The sequence below is a fragment of the Delphinapterus leucas genome, chromosome 5 (assembly GCF_059928025.1).
Source record: "Delphinapterus leucas isolate spDelLeu-1000000601 "Yukka" chromosome 5, BTC_Dleu_Yukka2, whole genome shotgun sequence".
Classification (NCBI taxonomy): domain Eukaryota; kingdom Metazoa; phylum Chordata; class Mammalia; order Artiodactyla; family Monodontidae; genus Delphinapterus; species Delphinapterus leucas.
Window position 1 is genome coordinate 1,200,276 of NC_143133.1, and position 21,628 is coordinate 1,221,903.

The 21,628-nt window shown below is 54.6% G+C and overlaps 1 protein-coding gene and 1 pseudogene across 2 annotated transcripts in view; both read right to left on the reverse strand.

Moving 5' to 3' along the window:
- LETM1 (leucine zipper and EF-hand containing transmembrane protein 1) overlaps nt 1-9,670 on the reverse strand; it is a 32,093-nt gene extending 22,423 nt beyond the window's left edge. Inside the window, exons 1-2 of one of the 2 annotated variants that reach the window (XM_022554793.3) lie at nt 9,314-9,670; nt 5,301-5,361 (exon numbers count right to left, since the gene is read on the reverse strand). In XM_022554793.3, the coding sequence (XP_022410501.1) occupies nt 5,301-5,361; nt 9,314-9,392 (140 nt within the window). In that variant the 5' untranslated portion in view covers nt 9,393-9,670. The remainder of the gene's footprint in view (nt 1-5,300; nt 5,362-9,313) is intronic. The other variant, XM_022554792.3, reaches the window with a different exon arrangement.
- A 5,641-nt stretch (nt 9,671-15,311) lies between these two features.
- LOC111164866 (small ribosomal subunit protein uS12 pseudogene) lies at nt 15,312-15,834 on the reverse strand (annotated as a pseudogene).
- Between the last annotated feature and the right edge of the window lie 5,794 nt (nt 15,835-21,628).

The following is a 21,628-nucleotide window of genomic DNA, read 5'->3' on the forward strand; positions in this document are numbered from 1 at the left end:
CCCCCTGCGGCTCACTCGGCTCCCGCACTGGCCTCCTTGCCCACGCGTGGCGGCAGACCCCAGGCCCAGAGCCTCTGCAGCCATGCCTGCCTGGACACCCCACAGGGGCTGGCTCCGCCCTGGGCTTCCTTGGGCCCCCCGACCTGCGGGGCTACCCTGGTGCCCACCCCTCTCAAATGCTCACACGCGGGCCATCTCCCACTGGACCATGGGCTCCACGAGGCCCAGTGGGGAGCCACCTCCACACCACAGCGGGAAGCTGCAGGGGCTTCCGGAAGTGGGCACCTCAGAGTCCTCTCCATCGGCAGCATAGCAGGCCTACAGGGCTGCCCAGACCCCCGGCCGCCAGAGAAGGCCAGTCTGCTCTGCCGGGCCCCAGGCAGCTGTGTCCTCGGTGTCTGCCTGCAGGACAGCCGCTCGAGGAGGGCCACTCGCTGCAGCCTGAGTTTCTGCAGCCAGGACCCGGCCCTCCCCAGCTCTCGGTGCCCACTAGGCCTGGCACAGCCCAAGGTCTGGGCATGACGAAGAGGTCCCCTTTCAATGGCAACACGTGATGGAAGGCCACTTACAACCCAACACTGGAACAATTTACCCACACAATTCTCCTTCCGTGTTTCACAATCTTCTCATCTCACGTGTCCCTTCAGAAACCTCTCCGTGCTCACGCACGAATCCACCACTAGGTGGCCAAAGGCCCACTCACTTGAGAGGCTGTTTATCACTGACACACCCCATTTTCTTCCCACCTGTCCAGTCATCCCTGTGCACCTGGCCTGCTGCCAGCAGCGAGGACCCGAGCTCTGAGCAGACCATCCCAGGTCAAACTCCAGCTCCACCACTGACTGCTCCGTGACCTTGGACAAGCAACCTCTCTGCTTCAAGAGCACCCCTAGTGGATGTGTGTGGGCTAATACACAGGAAGTACCCAGAACTGTGCCTGGGGCACAGCAAGCCCCATTAAAGCAGTTGAGAAGCCACCAGTCAGGGCTGGAAGAAAGCTGGGACATGTCTAGTTTAGCTGCTTTTTTTTTTTTTGTGGTACGCGGGCCTCTCACCGTTGTGGCCTCTCCCGTTGCGGAGCCCAGGCTCCGGACGCACAGGCTCAGCGGCCATGGCTCATGGGCCCAGCCGCTCCGCGGCATGTGGGATCTTCCCGGACCGGGGCACGAACCCGCGTCCCCCGCATCGGCAGGCGGACTCCCAACCACTGCGCCACCAGGGAAGCCCTAGCTGCTCCTTTTATGCATGGGGAACGCTGAAGGACAAGCAGGGACGGCCCACCTTGGCTCTGGCCTGTATGGGTGGAGACAGCTGGCAGATGGCATCCCCCGCCGGCCTCTCTTCTGTCCCGAGCCCCTCGGCCCCGCAGGCAACACCTAAGCCAGGAAAGGCGGGTCCCTCGAGCCCGCCCTGTCCTGAGTCCTACAGGCTGGGGAACAGCCTTGCCCAGGGCACGGCAGCACCGCTGGCTCAGCCATTACTCTCTGTGCCTCAGTCTCACCTCTCAGAGCGGGAGATGATCATGCCCACACCTCCTGTCTTCATCAAGCTTAATTAACCAGTTTTCCAGCCCAGTTGCCAAGGAAGCAAGTGGCTCCCTCGAGGTGTGATGTCAGTCACGAGGGGCAGCCAAGAGGCAAGGACAGAGACCCATGAAAACAGACCAAGCAGAGAGACATGGGGCGCGCCCAGCGAGGGCCATCAGGGCCCCCAAACCTGGCTGTCTTCACGCATGTTAGAGAGACTATTAACCATCTAGCCAGAGAGATTTAGCTACATTCCAAAAGCACAAAATAACAAAACTAACGCGGGCACTGTTGCCTTTCCTCGGGGAGCTGGGACAGACAGCATCTTCGAGCAGGCAGCTCCTGCTCTGCCCTGACCCACCAGAGCCCAGGCGTCAGCCTCCTGGAAGTGCCCGCTCCCCTGACTGCCAACACGTGGGAACGTCCCTTTCCCAGGGGGACAGCATGCCAAGACAGCAGCCTGAGGTTGGGCCAGGGAGGACGCCGACCCTCCACGTGCCCCTCAGCTCCTCAGGGCAGACAGGAAAGGGAAGGCGGGATGGAGCAACAGGCACTGCGACTCAGAGGGTGTTCCAGAAGTGCAGGTGCCCAGAGACAAGAGGGGACCCCACGACTGCCTGCAGGACAACATGCCCCTCAGCCGGGACCTGGAGCCCTCGGGGCCATAGGACATCCATGTGAGGGCAGCACCCGTCACCAGCAGCTCAGTATGTCCGCAACGAACCTTGCACGCGCTCCCGCTAAGGGAGGCTTAAAAACAGAAGCAGCTCATCAGCTCAGCTTTTCCCACTGAATGGGGTTCGGCGCCTGCTGTTTTACGGTCTGACGGCTCATTCAAGTTGTGGGTGCTTCCCCTCTGCCTTTGTTTCTATGATAAGGGAGGTGAGAGCAGCTAGACAATGTCCACGATGTTATCTTGGATCAGAAACTCCCCCACTCACCCTTCAGGGGTCTGGACTGTTTCCATTAAGACTGAGATTGCAGGGCTTCCCTGGTGGCGCAGTGGTTGAGAGTCTGCCTGCCAATGCAGGGGACAGGGGTTCGATCCCTGGTCCGGGAGGATCCCACATACTGCGGGGCAACTAAGCCCGTGCGCCACAACCACTGAGCCCATGCGCCGCAACTACTGAAGCCCGCACACCACAACTGCTGAAGCCCGCGCGCCTAGAGCCTGTGCTCCACAAGAGAAGCCACTGCAATGAGAAGCCCGTGCACTGCAAAAGTAGCCCCTGCTCGCCGCAACTAGAGAAAGCCCGAGTGCAGCAACGAAGACCCAACGCAGCCAATACTTAAATAAATAAATTTATATATAAAAAAACTCCCTGAGATTGCAAAATGACTGTTAAAAAAAACTAATACAAACGAGTACCACTTACAACCACTTATCTGTGTGACTCAAGATTTCTTACGTTGTGCGATCAAAATAAACAATAAAAATTCCTGGATGCTGAGACTGACATAAGACTTCAACTCTCGTCTATAATTCCTAACCTTAAGTGTGTGAGCTCAGGACGACAGCTTTACAGTTCTCACTGTTTCACTTTCTAATCAAAGTGTTTAACTTTCTAAACACTGTGAACTTAGAAAACACTAGAGTCTCTATTTTTTGCTGTCGTGATAATGCGTGAATGACTACAGCTCTCTGGTAACAGAGCTGGCTACTGAGATGAAAGAAAACTGAAAAACTGAAGCAAACGCACGGGGAAGGAAGAGACAAAAAATCACTACTGTGCACTAGGCAGCCAATTAGAGCTAAAACAATCAACAGAGCTGTGTGAAGTGGCCAGGCACAAGAAAGCGTACCCAAATCAGTAACTTCCACGCCGCCAACAATCACTTAGAAAAGATAATGAAGAGCGAGCCCCCTCAACCCCACCAAGTACAGCGCATCTGGGAACTGTCTTAAAGGCCATGCACGTGGCCTGCATAAGGAACACGACAGACCCTTTTCCGAAAGAGGGAAAACAACTTACAGGTGGAAAGACCACGTGAGATTTTAAAAGTTAATATTCCCCAATGATGTTATGGGTTTAACGACATTCCAGTTACAATCCCCAAAAGACCATCCTAGAATGGAAATAATTCAAAAGTTGGTCCAGAAGGACTGTGGAGACAGGAGGCAGGGGAGGCCTGGCCCCCGGCAAGTGACAGGTGCAGACTGCCCCCTGCAGGAGAGGCAGGCACGCCAGCCCCGCAAGCGCCGGGGTCACTGACCCACATGTGGCGCCGCCCCACCACCTGAAGAGCTAGGCCACACAGCAGAACTAACCTGCCTCAGCGCTCAGTACTTTAAAACCAGAGACTTCACACCGAGACCCAGACTTCCAGCTTCTCCTGAAAAAACCCTGACAGCTGACCCTGCGGGACCACATCCTACACGGCAACCATGACCGCACCCCCAGGTCACCGGTCACCCGTTTCCAGCCACCCACTGGGCCCCAAGCCCCTGAAACGCCAGCCGCCGATTACAGAGTTCACTTAGAACTCTGAAGTCCAGAAAGAGTAAAGATGTTCTACACTCATACGTTAATGCCTCCACATCACAAAAAGAGGTTCCGTGGTGACAAAGTCTGGTGACTGTCAGAAGAGGAGCCTAATTAAAATCAAAGCCCAGCGCTGGCTGGGAGCGCTCCGGCAGCAGGTGGGGGCCTGCAGAGGCTGCTGCTGGGAGGGGCTTCTGAAAATACTTTGTCGTGTCCCTGCCAAACACTGCCCACGCGCCCATTCTGCTCCACGAAGACACCTGCTCATGGGTGGAAAGGCTGGGCCCGGCTACTCATTTTAGGACTGTATAAGAGCCAGAAAACTGGAAATCCGCTTACACACACTTTTGTTTTAACAGCAATCCAGTCTTCACGTACAGCTTGTGTACTGTTTGCTTTAGGGAATGAAATCTGTCCCAGGGAGCATCCTCCAGAAGTTTCATAGCCAAGATGAGGCAACACATCAACGATCTCAAATGAATGAGAAAACCCGAGGAGCCCACAGCTCTACGGACAAGGGGTGGTAAGGGCCCAGCACTCTCACAGAGGGAGGATCGGGCGTGTCGAGAGGCACGAGCTCCACTCCAGGTACCCAGGGCAAGTGGACATGGACCCGGTGCCGACAGCGGTCTGGGTGCCCCACCACACAGGTGAGGGCGTCAGGAGACTAAGCTCAGGGGCTGGGCAGGGATGATGACTGGCGAGGAGAGTAGTACAGCAGCCCTGCGGGAAGCTCAAGTCCATGGGTGACAGGGGAGTGTGGGTGCCACTCCCTCCAGGAAGCCCTCCAGCCTCTCAGCAGTACCACAGAGCTCCCACCACACTCCAGATATGGCCCCAGGACCAGCAGGGCAGGCCCCGTGGCCAGCGGTCCATCCACATGGCCTTCTCCGAAGGACCCAGCGCGGTGCCAGGGAGGGTTTGCCTGTGTGTTCACACGAAAAGCCACTGGAAATGGCAGCTGTGTGAGTGTGGAAAAGACTCGATACTGTACGCAGACTGTGGTTACCACTGCATGTTTCAAAAAACAGATACATAAGGAAAAAACCAGAATAAAATATACCAAAAGGCTAATAATTTCTGTAACAGGTACTGGGATTATGAGTGTTTATTTTCCAAATATTCACTAATGTATGTGGTTACGTATTTCAAGATGAAAAGATACAGGTTTAAAAGAACAAAGAGCAGGAACGTAGGCTCTACCACCTCCCCAAACCGAGAGTCGCACGTCACTTGAGCACTTTCAAGCCCCCACCTACAAACAGGCAGAGGGTGACGTTTGTCTACTTACACGCAGCTCGTCAACCCCGCGGTGCTGGCACAACTGAGGCAGGCACGATCCCCCACACGACCTGCGATGAAAACAGAAAAAAAAAAGTCAGCCTCAAACCAGGAGCTTCACACTGGCACCATCTTTTGTAGGCTAAGTCTCCGGAAGCTGAGTGAAGGCTCTGCCCCAGCTGGAACGCGGTGTCTTGGAGGCAGTCCCTGGGCGCACGCAGCCTACCTGGGGGCCCAGGCCCTGGCGGCCCTTCAGGCCTCCCCAGCTGGGACCACCCCCCACCAGCCCCGGCTGCCTCTGGCGGGCAGACGCAGGGCGCACGTGATCCCCAGCACACAGAGCAAGCCAGGGCCCCGTCCAAATGTCCCAACATACCCCCTGCCCACACGAGCGGTGGGGGCCGTGAGAACTGCCAGGACAACCGATGCCAAGAGTGAACCAGTTCTTGGATAAACAGTACTGAGGAGTGCGCGGCACGTTTTCAGGATTTTCACGCGCTTTTGATGCTTTCTCTAACGCTAGTTCTCAAGCCCTTCCTCCAGCTGAGGCGGATACGCCTTCCTTGTTCCCCCAACAGAAGCCCCCCACCTCGAGACCTTAACTCAGAAACGGGCCCCGCGGCAACCAGACCAGCTGCCGCAGCGCCCAGAGCCCCCGGGCCTGCCTGCCCCCTGCACGCCGCCCTGCCGGCCCCTTCCCATGCCCTCCCACTCTGAAGGCCTGGAGAGCAAACCCGGGGGTGGGCTCCAGGTTCTGCCCGCCCCCCGCCCCAGCACAGAAGGTGGTGGGTGTGCCACCCCCTCCTCCCGAGGCCCTTCTGTGTCTCTTTCCCAACAACCACCCTGAACTCTGACCCCAGCTGGGTCTCCTACAACTCACTGCTACCCTAACTCCCCAGAGTTAGTCCTGGGCCCACAGATGGCCCGCCACTTCAAACACCAGTTGCAAGTGGGGTCCCCAGGCTACCCACATTCCTGCCAACTACAAATTCGGGGTATCCATGACCCTCTCGGTTTTGATAATTTGCTAAAATGGCCCACAGAACTCAGGGAAGTACTCTATTCACTACTGCGGTTTATCATAAAGGATACAGATGAACCGCCAGACGGAAAAGTATATTGTGCAAGGTCTGGGAGAGTCCTTGAGCACAGGGGCTTCTGTCCCCACTTACCGGCACGTGCCACCAACCCCAAAGCTCCCCAAGCCTCCCGGTTCAAGAGCTCCTATCTTCACTGCCTAGACATGACTGATTACATCCTTGGCCACTGGCAGCTGAACTCCATCTCCAGACGCCCTCCCCTCCCTGGAGTGTGGGTGTGGGTCTGGAAGGTCCAATCCTCTAATCACAGGTACCTCATTAGCATAAACTCTGGGGTGTGGGAAAGGGACACATTATGAATAACAAAAGATATTCTTATCATTCAAGAAATTCCTAGGGTTTTAGGAGCTCTGCCAGGAACCCACGATGGGGCAAAAGAGACCAAACTTATTTCTTCCTATCCCACACCATTCTTAACCTGGCTTCCGGTACACCAGGCTCTTTGGGTTCTCCTCCTTAAGCTGCTCCAGGGAGGATCCTCCCCGCCCCATCTCCAGATCCTCCCCAGGCACTCCGTACCTGAACACCTGTGGATACACGAGACCCAGAAGTCCGATGGGCACCTCGCACTCAACAGCTCCAAGAACTCCCGGCCCCCCCAGCCTGCTCCTCCCCCGCGCTCCCGTGTTTCAATAATGGCCAGAGGCCGGGCCCTCTGCTCTCACACCCAGTCCTTGGCAAATCTGGTCAGCCCACCTCTACAAGTCCCAGCCCACTCCCAAGTCTGTGCCACACATAGCAACTTCCTCCCAAAGAGTACAGTGTGCAAAGGGCAGGAAGCAACTCTGGAGAAGACACCACCTTAGCCCAGTGATCGAGGTCAGCACAGCCATGGTCTTAACACCTGCAGGCACCCTTGACAGATGTGATGAGAAGGACACACTTCATCTCTGGGGTCTTCCTCCCCCAAACCCTTAACCCCAGTCTAACCATGACAGAAACATCAGAAAAATCCCAATAGATGGGCATCCTACAGTATATCTGGCCAGTCTTCCTCAAAACTATCGAGAGTCTGAGAAACTGTCACAGCCAGGAGACCAAAAAGAAATGGTGACTAAATGTAATGGGTGTCCTGGATGGGGTCCTGGGACAAAAAAAGGACATCAGAATAAAGTATGTGCAGAATAAGGGAAATCTGAATACACCGTGGACCTCGGTTAATAACAATGTATTAATGTTGGTTTACTGATTATGACAATGACCCAAATTGATGTAAGATGTTAATAACGATGGAAATGTTCTCCAGAAAAGGGCTGCCACACCCAGCTGGGAGCCTCATTTCCAAGGGTTCAGAGACTGGCTCCCCACGGTCCAGCCCTGGGTCTTGCAGGCTCTGGATGCCCTGTAGGTCCTACAGAAAATCAGTCGTCTGACCAACACTCAGCCCCTTAGTGTCTGTATAAAGAACAGTGCTAACCATGGGACACACCTGTGTTCCTGGAATGATACAACCACAAAACAAATTCAGCTGATTTTTAAACTGTAAACATGCTACAGAAACCTGTGTGGAGGGACTTCCCTGGTGGCCCAATGGTTAAGAATCCGCCTGCCAATGCAGAGGACACGGGTTCGAGCCTGGTCCGGGAAGATCCCACATGCCGCGGAGCAACTAAGCCCGTGTGCCACAACTACTGAGCCTGCACTCTAGAGCCCGCGAGCCACAACTACCAGCCCACGTGCCACAACTACTGAAGCCCATGCACCTAGAGCCCGTGCTCCGCAACAAGAGAAGCCACCGTAGTGAGAAGCCTGCGCACAGCAACGAAGAGTAGCCCCCGCTAGCTGCAACTAGAGAAAGCCCGTGCAGCAACGAAGACCCAATGCAACCAAAAATAAATAAAATAAAATTTTAAAATATATATATCAAAAAAAAAAAAGAAACGTGTGTGGCCAAAGTATTTTTATCACCATACTTAAGAGGCAAGAGATACAGAGAGCCCTGACAGCAGAGGGAAGGACTAAAAGCTGGACTGGGCAACCAGACTACCGTTCACAAAGGAGTGCTTGCTGTTTCATGCCCTTCTGCCGGCTCCAAAGGTCTAAGCAGCTGATCAACCATTATTGTTAAAAAATGACAAGAACCGTGTTTTCCAGGGTGCCTTTACAAACTGTGAACACCTTGAAACACATAATTCTATTTGACAACCTCAATCTCATAGGACAAATAACAAGCCACAAACTCAGAAAGGTTAACGTAAAAAGAGACATGGAGTGAGGGTCACTGCAGGCACCCTACATGCGGGCCCCTAAGAGCCCCGCGTTATGTGTGATCTCCGTGTCACAGCTAGGGTCACTGAGGCTCCAGGTACAGCGGGACCTGCCTGAGGCCACGCGAAAAGGCCTGGGGACCCTGCACGACGCCCGTAACACCATAAAGGTATCGGTCCCAGGAACGTCCGCCCTTCAAGCCGGCAGACTCTGCTCGCCAGTGTGTGCCAGACCCCGCCGTGGCCCCCGCCATCTCTAGAGCCCCGAACGTGGCCCGAGGGCAAGAGTGTCCTCGCCAGTGGGCGCCAGGTCCACGGGGCTTAACCACGAGAGGAGCGCCGACACCGTCCCAGGGCTGGCTGTCAGCGCGCTCCCTTCAAAACTTTCCCAACCCCGCTCCCGAAGCAGCGGCCGGCGGCAGAGCGACTAAGGTCACGGCGCGGATGAGTCACATGCGGTCCCCGCGGGAAGTCACGGCCCGGCCGCTCCCCACCCCCGGCGACCGTCCGGCCAGGGCGGGGCGGACGGGCAAGGCCGCGCAAGGCCCCTCCCGGCGTGACCCCGGCTCCGGGCTCGGTCCGAGTGCCGCGATCCACCCAGCGGGGAGTCGCCCGGACCTGGGGGTAGCGGGGGGCCGGCCCCGAGGCCCTCCCCGGTCCGCCCAAGACGGCCCCGGCCCCGGCCCCGCGTCGTCGGCCGAGAGCCGGCCGCTTACCCCTCGGAGCAGCGGCGCGGGGCGGCGGCAGGCGGGCGGGCCCCCGGCCGCGGCAACTCCTCAGTAAAATGGACGCCATGTGCCCTGCGCGGCGGCCGCCGGCCTTCTGATGCTGCTGCTCCTCCCCCGCGGCGGCCGCGGCGCCTCCGCCCGCCAGCGGAAGAATGAGAACGGCAGTTGGTTGCAGGTGGCGGGCGCTCAGCTCAAGGACCCGGCACCGGCGGCGTCCATGTCCCGGAGCCGACGTCCGGTGGCGCGGGGCGGGGCGGCCTGGCCGCCGCTCGCATTGGACCCTTAGGCGCCCGGCGCCGGCCAGGTGAGGGGCGGGCCCGCGCCGCCGCGGACTGCCCGTCCCGGCGTGCCCCGGGCGGCTGCCCCTGCAGCGCGCTGCATTCTGGGTCGCGGCTCGACAATCGGCCCAGCGTGCCGGCTGCAGGGACTCGGGGAGCCGGCGGCGCATGCGTGCTGGGCCCTTCCGCGTCCGGGCGGCGGCGGCTGCGTAAGGCTTGGCGTGCGGCGGGACGGAGACCCGCACCGACTGGCGGCAGATACCTCCGGGACGTTTGGGGACCGTCCCCGCCGGGGGCTGAGGGGCGTCGGCGGCCGGGCCTCTCTGGCCGAGCCCCCGGCCGGCCTCCGCCCCGGGCCGCCTCTAGTAACGCTGAGGGCCCCGGCTTCCGGGTGGCGCCCCCAGTGCCGCTCACCGCTCGAGCGTCTGCCCCCGGGCGGGAAAGACCCGGCAGCCGTCATCTTTGGGCCCCACCTTCCCGTTCCCTAAAGGCGGTCAGTTGGTCGTGGAGGGTCGATGAGGTGATGCAGGGAAAGCACGCTGGGGGAATGTGGGGCTCAGCGGCTCCTGGGGCCCCGTGGTCGCCTCCCCAGCAGGTCACGCCCACCGGCCTGCACCTCAGTCCTTCCCCGGGACTCCCCACCCTGCTTCCCAGCCCCCGGCCTTTGCCGCTCTCAGGCCCTGCTCCTCCTGGAAGTGCTTTGCAGTCCTTCTCTCGCCCTCTGCCTGTCTTGTTCGCGGATGTGACCCCAGGGCACTGCTTGGCGAGGTCCTGCAGTGCACACTCAGCGCGCATCTGTGTTGTGCGGTGCGGGAGTGTGGAACTCCTGATCGCAGCAGGCGCCCGTCTTCAGGAGCTGCTTGGATGGCAGTCTCCCTAGGAGGCTCCCGCAGCACTAAGCCCTCACTGTCTGGAGGAAGTAGCCTGCCTGCGGTGGTTTTCCTGAACCTCCCTGAGCCAGAACTGCCAGGTGCTGGACCGGGATAGGCCTAGAGTCCCCGCCTCAGGTGGCGCCAGTCAGTGCAGGGCACTTTAAAGATGACATGAAGTGCCTGTATTGGCCCTGGGCAGTGAGCGCTCTAGACTTAGAATGCAGGGCTAGTCTAAGCTCACAGATGCCTGAAACCCACGCCCCCACTGCCAACAAACCATAAAGCCAGGCTCCTACCTGGCTGTATGAGCCTCGGAAGAGGGAGGGGAAGGGGGGGTCACAAGGAAGGACAGTCCTTGGGCTAGGCCTGAGCCAGGGCCAACAGGCGCTCAGGGTTGGACAGGACGGGACTTTTAATGTCCAAAGTGTAGGAGTATGCTGGTCTTAGTACTAGTAACTGACATTAGCCCTGAGCTCCTGAGGGCTCTGTCCCAAAGCTGTCGAGGGGCAGAGAGGCAGGCCGTACAGGGGGCCCGAGGATCAAAGCTGGTCCCTGATAATGCTTCAGGGTTTCAGCTGGCCTGAGACAGGGCAGAGCAGGAGGCAGGCAGTGACCGACCAATGGGCATGAGTGTCCGTCTGTTCGCAGGACTTTGAATAGCAACACTGCTCACTGCCCTTGGGTGACTCACCCCTGCCCAGCCAGGTGGGGTGGGAAGGAGAAACCAAAAATCGGGTCTTCGTAGAGCGGTGAGGGTGCTGTGTCTGGGGCTTCTGGGCAACCTGGGCAGGGTGGAGTTTTAGAGAAATTCATTTTTCAACAATCAGTAACTTTATTGGGTTTCCTGATTATCAGAAGAACATATGCTCGCTGTAGCCATTCAGGTCTATAAAAATAAGTATAAAGAAACGAGTAGAAATCTGGCATCCTGCTGACTTGCACGCACACCCTTCAAGTGACGAAAGGCTGCCTTCCTGCCCTGCGTCCCTTCATGCAAGAAGAATGCAGAATCATGGCGCAGCGAGTTTGTTTTAAAATTATGAACTCCTTCTGCCTTTTTTTCCTCTCTTTTTGGGCGGCTCTCTTTTCCTCTTCTCTGTGATCCCCACATACTGCACATAAACTTCTCTCGTCGCTGTGCATTTACACAAGTGACAGAGTCGAGAGAAACAAGGTGGGATGCCCAGGCAACACAAATGCCCCAGTTAGGGAGGTTAGAGAATCAGGTTAAGGAGTCAGGTTAGAGATCATGTAAGGTTAGGGATGAAATTAGGGACCCGATTAGGGGGTTCAGATTATAGATCAGCTTAGGGAATCGGGTTAGGGGTCAGGGTACCAGAGGAGGCCTGGGCAGGGCTGTGTGCTGTGCTCCAGCCACGCCTAGGTGCAGGGCAAGCAGAACTGGATTGGACCATGTTGGGGTTTGGCCCAGAGGTGTGATGAAGGAAGAAAGGGACAGTGGGGTCAAGGTGTGTGTGCAATAGGGTGGCTTATATAAGGCTCGATCAGGAAGCTCAAACTGGGGAGGAGGGGAAGGGGGAGAAGGTGGAGGCGGCTTGGGACAGTGGAAGGTGAAAGGATTATCGGCCTGTGGGGCCTGCTGGGCCTGAAGGGAGTTTGGAGTGGGGTACCAGAGCAAGTGAGCTGGCCCGAGAGGGATGCTCACAACAGGGGTGGTGGGCGTGGCTTGAACCTGTGGGCTGAGGCGAGGGGTAGGGTGTGAGCCCAGAAGAGGCTGAGGTGAGGCTGGAGGGCAAGGTCCTTGAGGAGAGGGGCCAGGTGCCTTTGAGCACCACGGGGAGAGGCGTGCCTTCCCCCAGCAGCCTCAGCCACGTTGGTGTACAGAGCGCGCTGATCAAGCGAGATGGTGGCTGTGGGCTGGATATGGGAGGGACATGCATTTGAGTCGAGAACCCAAGGATGGGGTCCATGGACCAAGGTTGCGCCTACTGGTTCCTCGCAGCGACACCCACCCTCTTCTTGCCTCTTCATAGCAGAACCCTGGGTTTACTGAAAAATCTTTTTGCAAACCTTTAAAATTAAAAGTTTTAATATTAAAATTAATGTTACTTCAACGTGTGTGTAGTGAAGTGGCCATGTCCCAGGTGTACAGTCTGAAGCGTTTTTCCACTGTACACACACCCACGCCGCCCTCACTCCAGTCAGAGCAGAAGGCTGCCAGCCCTCCAGCAGCCTCCCCATACCCGCCCCCCACCGACATCCCCCCTTCTCAGAGATAAACTCTACTATGACTTCCACCTCAAAAATCACTTCTGCCTGTTCTTTCACTCTATGTAAATGGAATCAAATAGTGTGTACTTTTCTTTTAATCTGGCTGCTTTCACTTAGCATTATGTCTATGAAATTCTTCAGCACTGTGGGTAACGTTAGTTTGCTGTTCGTCATTGCTATGCAATGTCCCATTGTATGACTATACCACAGTTTATCAATGCTGTGGTTGACGGACCCTCCATTTTTGGCCCTTCTGACTAACGTTGCCATTAATATTCTCACACGTGGCTTTGCTGCACACACGTATGCTTTTGATAGTAGAACTGCGGGTCAGAGGGTGCGCTGAAGTTCAACATTAGTAAGTACTGACAGGTGGTTTCCAGGGTGTTTCTCCCAGCTTATCTGGCCACCAGCAGAGCGGAAGCAGCGCTCCGCCGCATCCCCGAAGACCCTGGTGCTGTGGTTACTGTGATGGTAATCACTCCCGAAGGTGGGGGCCTAGGGTGGCTTCGTTTTGCATTCCTTTCATGACTAAGAATTTGGAGGCACTTTTTCATATGCGTTTGAACATTTGGACCTCCTCTTTCCTGGAGCGCCTGTGTAAGGCTAGTTTCTTATCCCTTTCTCCATTGGGTCATCTGCATTTTTCTTTTTGATTTCTAAGAGTTCTTTGTATACCCTTAGATTATATGCATTTCAAGCGTTTTCTCCCATTCAGGATTACCTTTTAAATTCCTAATGGTGTCTTTTGATGAAGAGAAACTCTTGATTTTAATGCTTTAATATCTTTTTTGGTGAATGCTTTTAGTTTTTTGGTTTTGGGGTTCATTTATTTATTTATTATATGGTGAATGCTTTTTGTGATTGAAGAAGTCTTTGTTACCCCAAGGTCCTGAAGATATTTTCATGTTTTATTCTAGAAACTTAATTGTTCTCTCTTTCACATTTAGGTTTATGATAATTTGGAATGGTGTTTGTTTTGTGTGTTGTGAGGCAGGGATCAAGGATTATTTTTCCCCTGTGGTTACAGAATGGATCCAGCACCGTTTATTGAAAAGACCATCTTCCTTCCCCTTCTGTAGGCGGAATAATGGTCCTCAAAGATGTCCACATTCCATCCTAATTCTGGAATTTGTGATTCTGCAGCTTTACACAGAAAAAGGGATTTTGCAGAAAAAGGGATTATATGAAGGATCTTCAGATGCAGTTTGCTCTGGTTTATCCTGCTGGGCCCAGTGTAACCATGAGCGTCCTTAGGAAGGGAAGAGGGAGGAAGAAGTGAGGGGCGGAGGGAGGTCTGACCACAAGGAGGAGATCAGAGTGACACGGTATTAGGGGACTCAAGCAGCCATTGCCAGCTTTGGAGATGGAGAAGGGGCCTTGAGCCAAGGAACGCAAGCAGCCTCTAGAAGCTGCAAAACGCAAGGAAATGAATTCTCTCCTAGACCCTCCAGAAAGGAATGCAGCCCTGATGACACCTTGATTTTAGCAGATTTCTGACCTACAGAACTTTATGATGATAAATTTGGGTGGTTTTAAGCCACTAAGTTTACAGGAATTTGTTACAGAAGCAAATAACTAATCTGTCCCACTGAATTACACTCTCACTTTTGTTATAAATCAGGTGGCCACGTGTGCATGGGACTCTATTCTGTGACTTTTTTTTTTTTTTTTTTTTTTGCGGTACGCGGGCCTCTCACTGTTGTGGCCTCTCCTGCTGCGGAGCACGGGCTCTGGACGCGCAGGCCCAGCAGCCATGGCTCACGGGCCCAGCCGCTCCGCGGCATGTGTGATCTTCCCGGACCGGGGCACGAACCTGTGTCCCCTGCATCGGCAGGCAGACTCTCAACCACTGCACGACCAGGGAAGCCCCTTTTTTAAAAAAATAAGATTTTAGAAATTTAATTTTTAGAACATATTAATAGCATCCATATATGCAATATAACTTAGGTAGTTTTTTTTTTTTGGTTGCACTGGGTCTTAGTTGCAGCAGGCGGGCTTCTTAGTTGTGGCATGCAAACACTTAGTTGTGGCATGCATGTGGGATCTAGTTCCTTGACCAGGGATCAAACCCACATCCCCTCCATTGGAAGGCGGATTCTTAACCACTGCACCACCAGGGAAGTCCCGCAATATAACTTTAGAAGTTTTATTATCACTTATTTGATAATGCTTCCCTGTAATTTAACATGCCAATTAAGCTTAATTAGTTTAATATCTCTCTTTGAGATGTTTAAGGGGCCCTCTGAAAACTGGATGTTCTTGATGTCCTTTGATGAACGAAAGTTCTTCATTTTAGTACAGTCACATCTTTCCTTTGATAGCTAACAGGTTTTTCCCCTGTCCTTTTAGCAAAATCTTCCCTGACCTAAGGTCAGAAGGGTATTCACTTATATCTCCTACCAAAAGATTTAAAGATTTTCTTTTACTATTTAATACCTTGATCCATCAAGAGTTTCCAGGAAATTTTGCATGTAGTGTGAGGTACAAGCCGAACTTCGTTTTTCTTACCCTACAGATAACACAGCATTTTCCCAGGCCTCCTTACTGAACGGTCTCTCCTTTCCCCCAATCGGCCGTGGCCCTCTGTCACGTACCCAAGTTCTGTCTGTCCTTCTCTATCTTCTTTTTTTGGCATATGGAAATTTATTACTATCCTGCTTTCATCATCAAAACTTATGATCTTGGTCTTTCCTTCTTGCCTTTGTATAAGGCCAAAAGAGAGACATTGGCTACTCTGACAACCTTAAAAGTGGACTCCAGGAATGTCACCAACAGCATGACCTTTGTGACCAAATCCAGCAACCAGAACTTCATCATTTTCCTCAATAAAATTCAAACAACCATCATTGGGTACAAAGGCTGTTGTGTTTTTTTTGCCATTCTTGATTAGCTGAACCCTGACACACTTCCTGATGGCAGAATTCGGCTGTTTGGCTTCAACCCCTACTTTTTCAAGCACAATTCCCTTGGCATGAGAATCACCTCCAAAAGGATTGGCCTTCAGGGCTGTGCCCAAATGGGCTTTCTTGTACTGCTTATCATGCCACTTCTGGTCTTGTCGGTGGCTGTGGAACTTCCTGGCAGTATGAAGACCGTGACACTTGCCCATCCTGTAGGTGCCACGGGCCTGAGCGAAAGCTGTCCTTCTTTCATTGGTCAGCTGTTCCCTGTACCACTACGCTGCTCATGGTGGGTCCCCATCAGAGGCACAGCCACCCGGAAGCTAAGGAGGCCCCTGCATGAGACCCAGACAAGTCAGTGTATTCACACGGCTCTTTTCTTTTTTGGATAAGTGGGCAAAAGAGTGATATTTGGATTGCTATTGTTTAAGTCCACTGTCTCTTTTCTTCCTGCCTGTCCCTCTGGTTTGACTATGAAATGCTTACGTGTGGTTTGCATCCCAACAGGCTGAATCCTGCTTGGGGCTCACTGAGCTTCTTGGATGGGTAAGTCAATGTTTTTGTCAACTTTGGAAAACCTTTGGCCATCATTTTGGCAAATATTTTTTTTCTGTCCCATTTCTACCTTTTTCTCCTTCTCAGATTCCAACACACATATGTTAAACCCTTTAATATTGTTTGCCAAGTGCCTGAGACTGTTTATTTTCTTCAACGTTTGCCTCTCTGATCGGATAATTTCTTCTTCAGATTGGATAATTACTGGGACTCCCCTGGTGGCACAGTGGTTAAGATCCGCTTGCCAGTGCAGGGGACACAGGTTCGTTCCCTGGTCTGGGAAGATCCCACATGCCGCGGAGCAACTAAGCCCGTGCACCACAACTACTGAGCCAGTGTGCCACGACTACTGAAGCCCACGTGCCACGTGCCAAAAAAAGATTGGATAATTACTATTGGTCTGTCTTTTTTTTTTAATTTATTTATCCACTTACTTATTTTTAGCTGTGTTGGGTCTTCGTTGCTGCACGCAGGCTTTTCTCTAGTTGTGGCGAGCGGGCTTCTCATTGCGGTGGCTCCTCTTGTTGCAGAGCACAGGCTGTAGGCATGCGGGCTTCAGTAGTCGCGGCACATGGGCTCAGTAGTTGTGGCTCATGAGCTCTAGAGCGCAGGCTCAGTAGTTGTAGCGCACGGGCTGAGTTGCTCTGCGGCATGTGGAATCTTCCTGGACCAGGGCTCGAACCCGTGTTCCCTGCCTTTGGCAGGTGGATTCTTAACCCCTGTGCCACCAGGGAAGTCCTATTGGTGTGTGTTTAAATTCACTGACTCTTTCTTCTGTCACCTTCAATCGTCTGTCAAGCCCATCCAGTGATTTTGTCATTTTAGTTATGTACTTTTCATTTCCAGAACTTTCATTTGCTTTTTTTAACAGCTTCCATTTTTTCTATTGAGATAGATTCCTTTTCACTCACTAGACCTTTTCACTCACTCACTAATTTTCTTTGAATTATTGAATATCTCAAAACAATGACTTTGAAGTCTCCATCTGTCAAATCTAATAACACTGGGCTCAGGGGTGGTTTCTATTGACCTCTTTCCCCCTTGATTTTGGCCACATTCTCTCTTTTCTTTGCCTAGAGACTTTTTATTGTATTTCAGTTGTTGTGGATGATATGTTACAGTCTCTAGACTCTGTTATCTTCCTCTGAAAATGAAAACATGTGCTTTCCAAGAGGCCAGACCACCAGAGACGGAAGCTTCTGCCTTCCGCCCCTCTGGATTCCTGCTCTGGGGGAGGCCAGCCCCCATGTTAGGAGAACACTCGAGCAGTCCCCGGAGCAGCCCAAGTGGGGAAGAACTGAGGCCTCCTGCCAATGACCAGCACCACCCGAGTAAAGCATCTCAGCAGCCCATCCACAGCCCCAGTGAAACCTTTATTTTTTATTAAAAAAAAATTTTTGGCCTCACCGCGTGGCATGCGGGATCCTAGTTCCCCAACCAGGGATCGAACCCACGGCCCCTGCAGTGGAAGCGTGGAGTCCTAACCACTGGACTGCCAGGGAGGTCCCCCTAGTCAAGCCTTTAGATGATGGAAGCCCTGGGTGACATCTTGTCTGCAACCTCATGGGAGACCTTGAGCCTTGAGCCAGAACCTTCCAGCTCCCCCACTCCCAAATTCCTGACAAAGCAATTGCATCCGATAATCGGTGTTCACTGGTGTTTTGAACCACTGGGTTTTGGGGTCATGTTATATGCAGCAGTAGGTAGTGAGACAGGGTGAGACTGGAGGATGTCTTGCTCCAGGGTGCAACCCCATTTCCCAGGGCATGGATCCTGGTGTCTCAGCGGCTCAGCCAGGGACGTTCACAGGGCTTGATGAGGCCCCCACTCGGGCCAGGCCAGAGCTCCCACAGCAGTCGTTTTCTGGTCTGTCTGGGGTTCTCACCCCAGCCAAGGGCAGTGGAACATCTTAGACTCCCCTCTACACAGTGGCCTCTCCTCCAGTGTCCTCCCCACAGATTCCAGCCGTGTCACTGGCCCTCGGCTCAGTGGTACAGGCTGCCCCACTTGGACTCTGTCCCTCTGTGCCAGGAGGGGTAGAGAGCTGGGTGGGCGGGCAGGGGGCGGTCAAGGCGTGCCTCATAAAGTTCTCTTCCCTGGGGAGCGCAGTCCTGCCCTTCCCTTCCCCCACCACCTGAAAACGGTTGCCTCATCTCTTTTGTCCATGTTATGGTTGTTTACAGTGGGAGATGCAGTCAGATCCCAGCTTCTGTTATAGCCCACAGCAGAAGTCTCAATCAGATTTGCTTTTTAAGAGAGTCTTCTACATTTGTGGGAAAACTGGTGAGCTGTGACTCAAGTCTGGGATTTAGTTAACGGTAATGACCAATTTTGGTGTCTTAGTTTTGATAAAGCTGTGGAAATGTAAGGTGATGACACTAGGGGAAGCACCTAGTTGGCGGGGGTGACTCTGTACTATATCTGCCTCTTTTCTGTAAATGTAAAATTGTTCCAGTAAAATAAATAAAAAGGACCTGTCTGGCTGGGCGGCAGGGGAAGGAGAGTGGCTCCTAGTGGCCATTCCTGCTGTTCCTGGTCAGTCCCCAACTCAGGCTGGTGAAGCCCCTCATCTGTCCAGAACAGAAGCGGTCCAAAGCGCTCCGCAAGCTGTTACCAGCGCTTATATCTCTCGCTGCAGGCCCAGGACTTAGGAAGAACTTTTATTTTCTCCTTTCTGCTGTTCTGGGTTTTAATTTCATGCAATTTTCACAATTAGAAAAAGAATTGCTGCTTTAGCACAAAACAATGTTTCTTTAGCCAAAGCCTGAGCGAGTGGTGAGCGCTGGCGGAGGGCCCTGCCCTGGCTGGTCCTGGATCTGGGCAGTCCCGTGGAGAATCGGGGTGCAGGGGCCGCAGGCGGGGTGTTGGGCAAGGTAGAGGTCACCCGTCTTCTCACCATCGCTCTCCGTTCTCGGGTGTCCTTTCCTTCTCTCCGAGAGACCCGGAACTGCAAAAACCAAGCAGCCCGGCTGGCCGCCGGGGAGAGTGCGGTCGGGGGCGGCGGGCGTGGCTTCGCGGCCCTTGGCCAATGCGGGGGCGGGACTTCGGGGGGCGGGGCCAGCGCGGAAGGAGCCCTGCAGCCGGCCCGCCGGCCCGCAGGTCCCTAACCCTGGAGCCCCAGCCGCTGCCGCGCCCGGTTCCCACTGTCCCCACCCTGCGGGTTCCGGAGGAGGGCAGCCTGGCAGGTGCGAGCTCGCGCCCTCCGGGGAGGCGGGCTCTAACCCGGCGCAGCCGTTCCTGCCTAGCAGCCTCTCCCAAAGGGGACACTGTCCTAGTAGTGTCACCATTTCACACACACACACACAGGCCTTACAACCTGCCCAAGGTCGTGCAACTAGGAAGAGAAGGGCTGTGGGTTGAACTGTGTCCCCCCAAAAGGTGTGTTCGTAAACTTCCGCCCTGTGAATGTGACCTTATTTGGAAATAGGGTCTTTGCAGATGTCATCAAGTTAAGACGGGGTCATCAGGTGGGCCCTAATCCAATCACTGGTGACCTTACAAGAAGAGAAAACAGAGACCAGTAGACACAGGGAGAAGGCCCTGTGAAGACAGATCCTGGGAGTGGAGTGATTCTGACTCAAACCAAAGAACACCAAGGACTGAGGCATCACCAGCAGCTAGGGACAGGCAAGGAGGGATTCTTCCGGAGAGCCTTTGGAGGGAGCGTGACTGTGCATTCACCTTGGTTTCAGGTTTCTGGCGTCCAGAACTGTGAGAGAACAACTTTGTGTTGTTCTGTGGTACTTTACCAGCAGTCCTCAGGTACCAGCACAGGGGGAACCAGGACCGGAGGCCGGGCAGTCCATCCCAGGCAGCCCTGGCACCTGGAGATGAACATGGGCTGTGTGTACCCCCAGGGTACTCAGCCAGCCTGAGGGGGGATCAGGGAAGGCTTCTGGAAAAAGTAGTATCCCCGCTAAGACCTGGCATGGGGATGAGAAGGGGAGAAGTTCAATTTGGTAACTGTCCAGGGGTGGGTCCACGTGGCTGTCCAAGGGGACACATCCAGTGAGGAGGCAACTTTATTGGCCAGGAGCTCTGGGGAGAGGACTGGGCTGGAGAGGCAGAGCTGGATGGCCTCCGCATTCCTGAAAGTGGGATGCAAGTCTCACTGAGGAGTGGGATTGGTGTGAGGGGCACTGGGCAGCCATAGCAGAATTTTAAGCAGGTGGGTGACATGGTCAATTTTGTGGTTTACAAAAATTCCCCTGGCTGGGTGCGGAGAATGAACTAAAGGGGGAGAAAGCAGGCGGGGAATCAGTGAGTCGAAAACTGCCTCTTTTTTAAAAAATTTATTTATTTATTTATTTATTTATTGTTGGCTGCATTGGGTCTTCGTTGCTGCGTGCGGGCTTTCTCTAGTCGTGACAAGCAGGGGTTACTCTTCGTTGTGGTGCGCGGGCTTCCCACTGTGGTGGCTTCCCTTGTTGCGGAGCACGGGCTCCAGTAGTTGTGGCACGTGGGCTCAGTAGCTGCGGCACATGGGTTCTAGAGCGCAGGCTCGGTAGTTGTGGCGCACGGGCTTAGTTGCTCTGCGGCATGTGGGATCTTCCTGGACCAGGGCTCGAACCCACGTCCCCTGTGTTGGCAGGCGGATTCTCAACCACTGCGCCACCAGGGAAGCCCCCGGGAAGCCCCCGAAAGCTGCCTCTTATTTCCAAGTAAGAAGCTGAACTAAGGCCTTGGTCAGGGGCGGGGTGGGGGCGGCGGGCAGAGTGACAGGGGAGGAGAGGCTGGCTTAGAGGAGGGTTTAGGAAGTCGAATCCTGAGGAGGGGTGAGCCCTAGGCTGGCTCGGGTGCAATCTCCAGGAAGCAGCCTTTGGTGGGGGTGGGGGAGGTAGGGAAGATGGTCCTGAGGTTGCCCTCAGGACCCGGCCATGGTCCTGGGCTGTGGTTTGTTCCTGCAGGTGACCACCGAGACTGATGACAGACACCTCAGGCCTCTCAGGGGCTCCTGTAGGTCAGCCCCAAGGCGGATGGAGAGAGGGGTGGGCAGAGAAGATGGGGAGGCCTACTGCTCAGGCCTCCCAGCCGGGACTTAGATGGGGGGCTTCTCAGCAGGGCTTCAGTCTCCTGGTCTATCTCCCAGCCTGACAGGGAGCCCTGCTCAGGGGAGGGTCGGCCCATGTGACCCAAGGGGCCTTACAGCCTGCTGGCTCCTGTGGGCTGGCCCGGTGAACTGCAGTGGTCCTTGGGCTGGGCAGGAGCTGAGGCAGAGCCGGGCCTTTAGAAAGGCAAGTTTCCAGCCTGGGGAACAGAGCAGTCTGGGCTTGGAAGGGGCTGCCGAGAAGGTCTGGGGGTGGGAGGCCATTGCCACTGCTAGGCCTGGCTCTGGGCCTGTCCTGGGCTGAGAAGGAAGCCTCTCTCCTCCCCCCCCTTGGAGAGAGGGGCCACCTGGGGCATGGGAGGAGGGGCAGCTTGAGACTGCTGGTTTCCACTTGGAAGCCCTCTTTATTTGGCCAG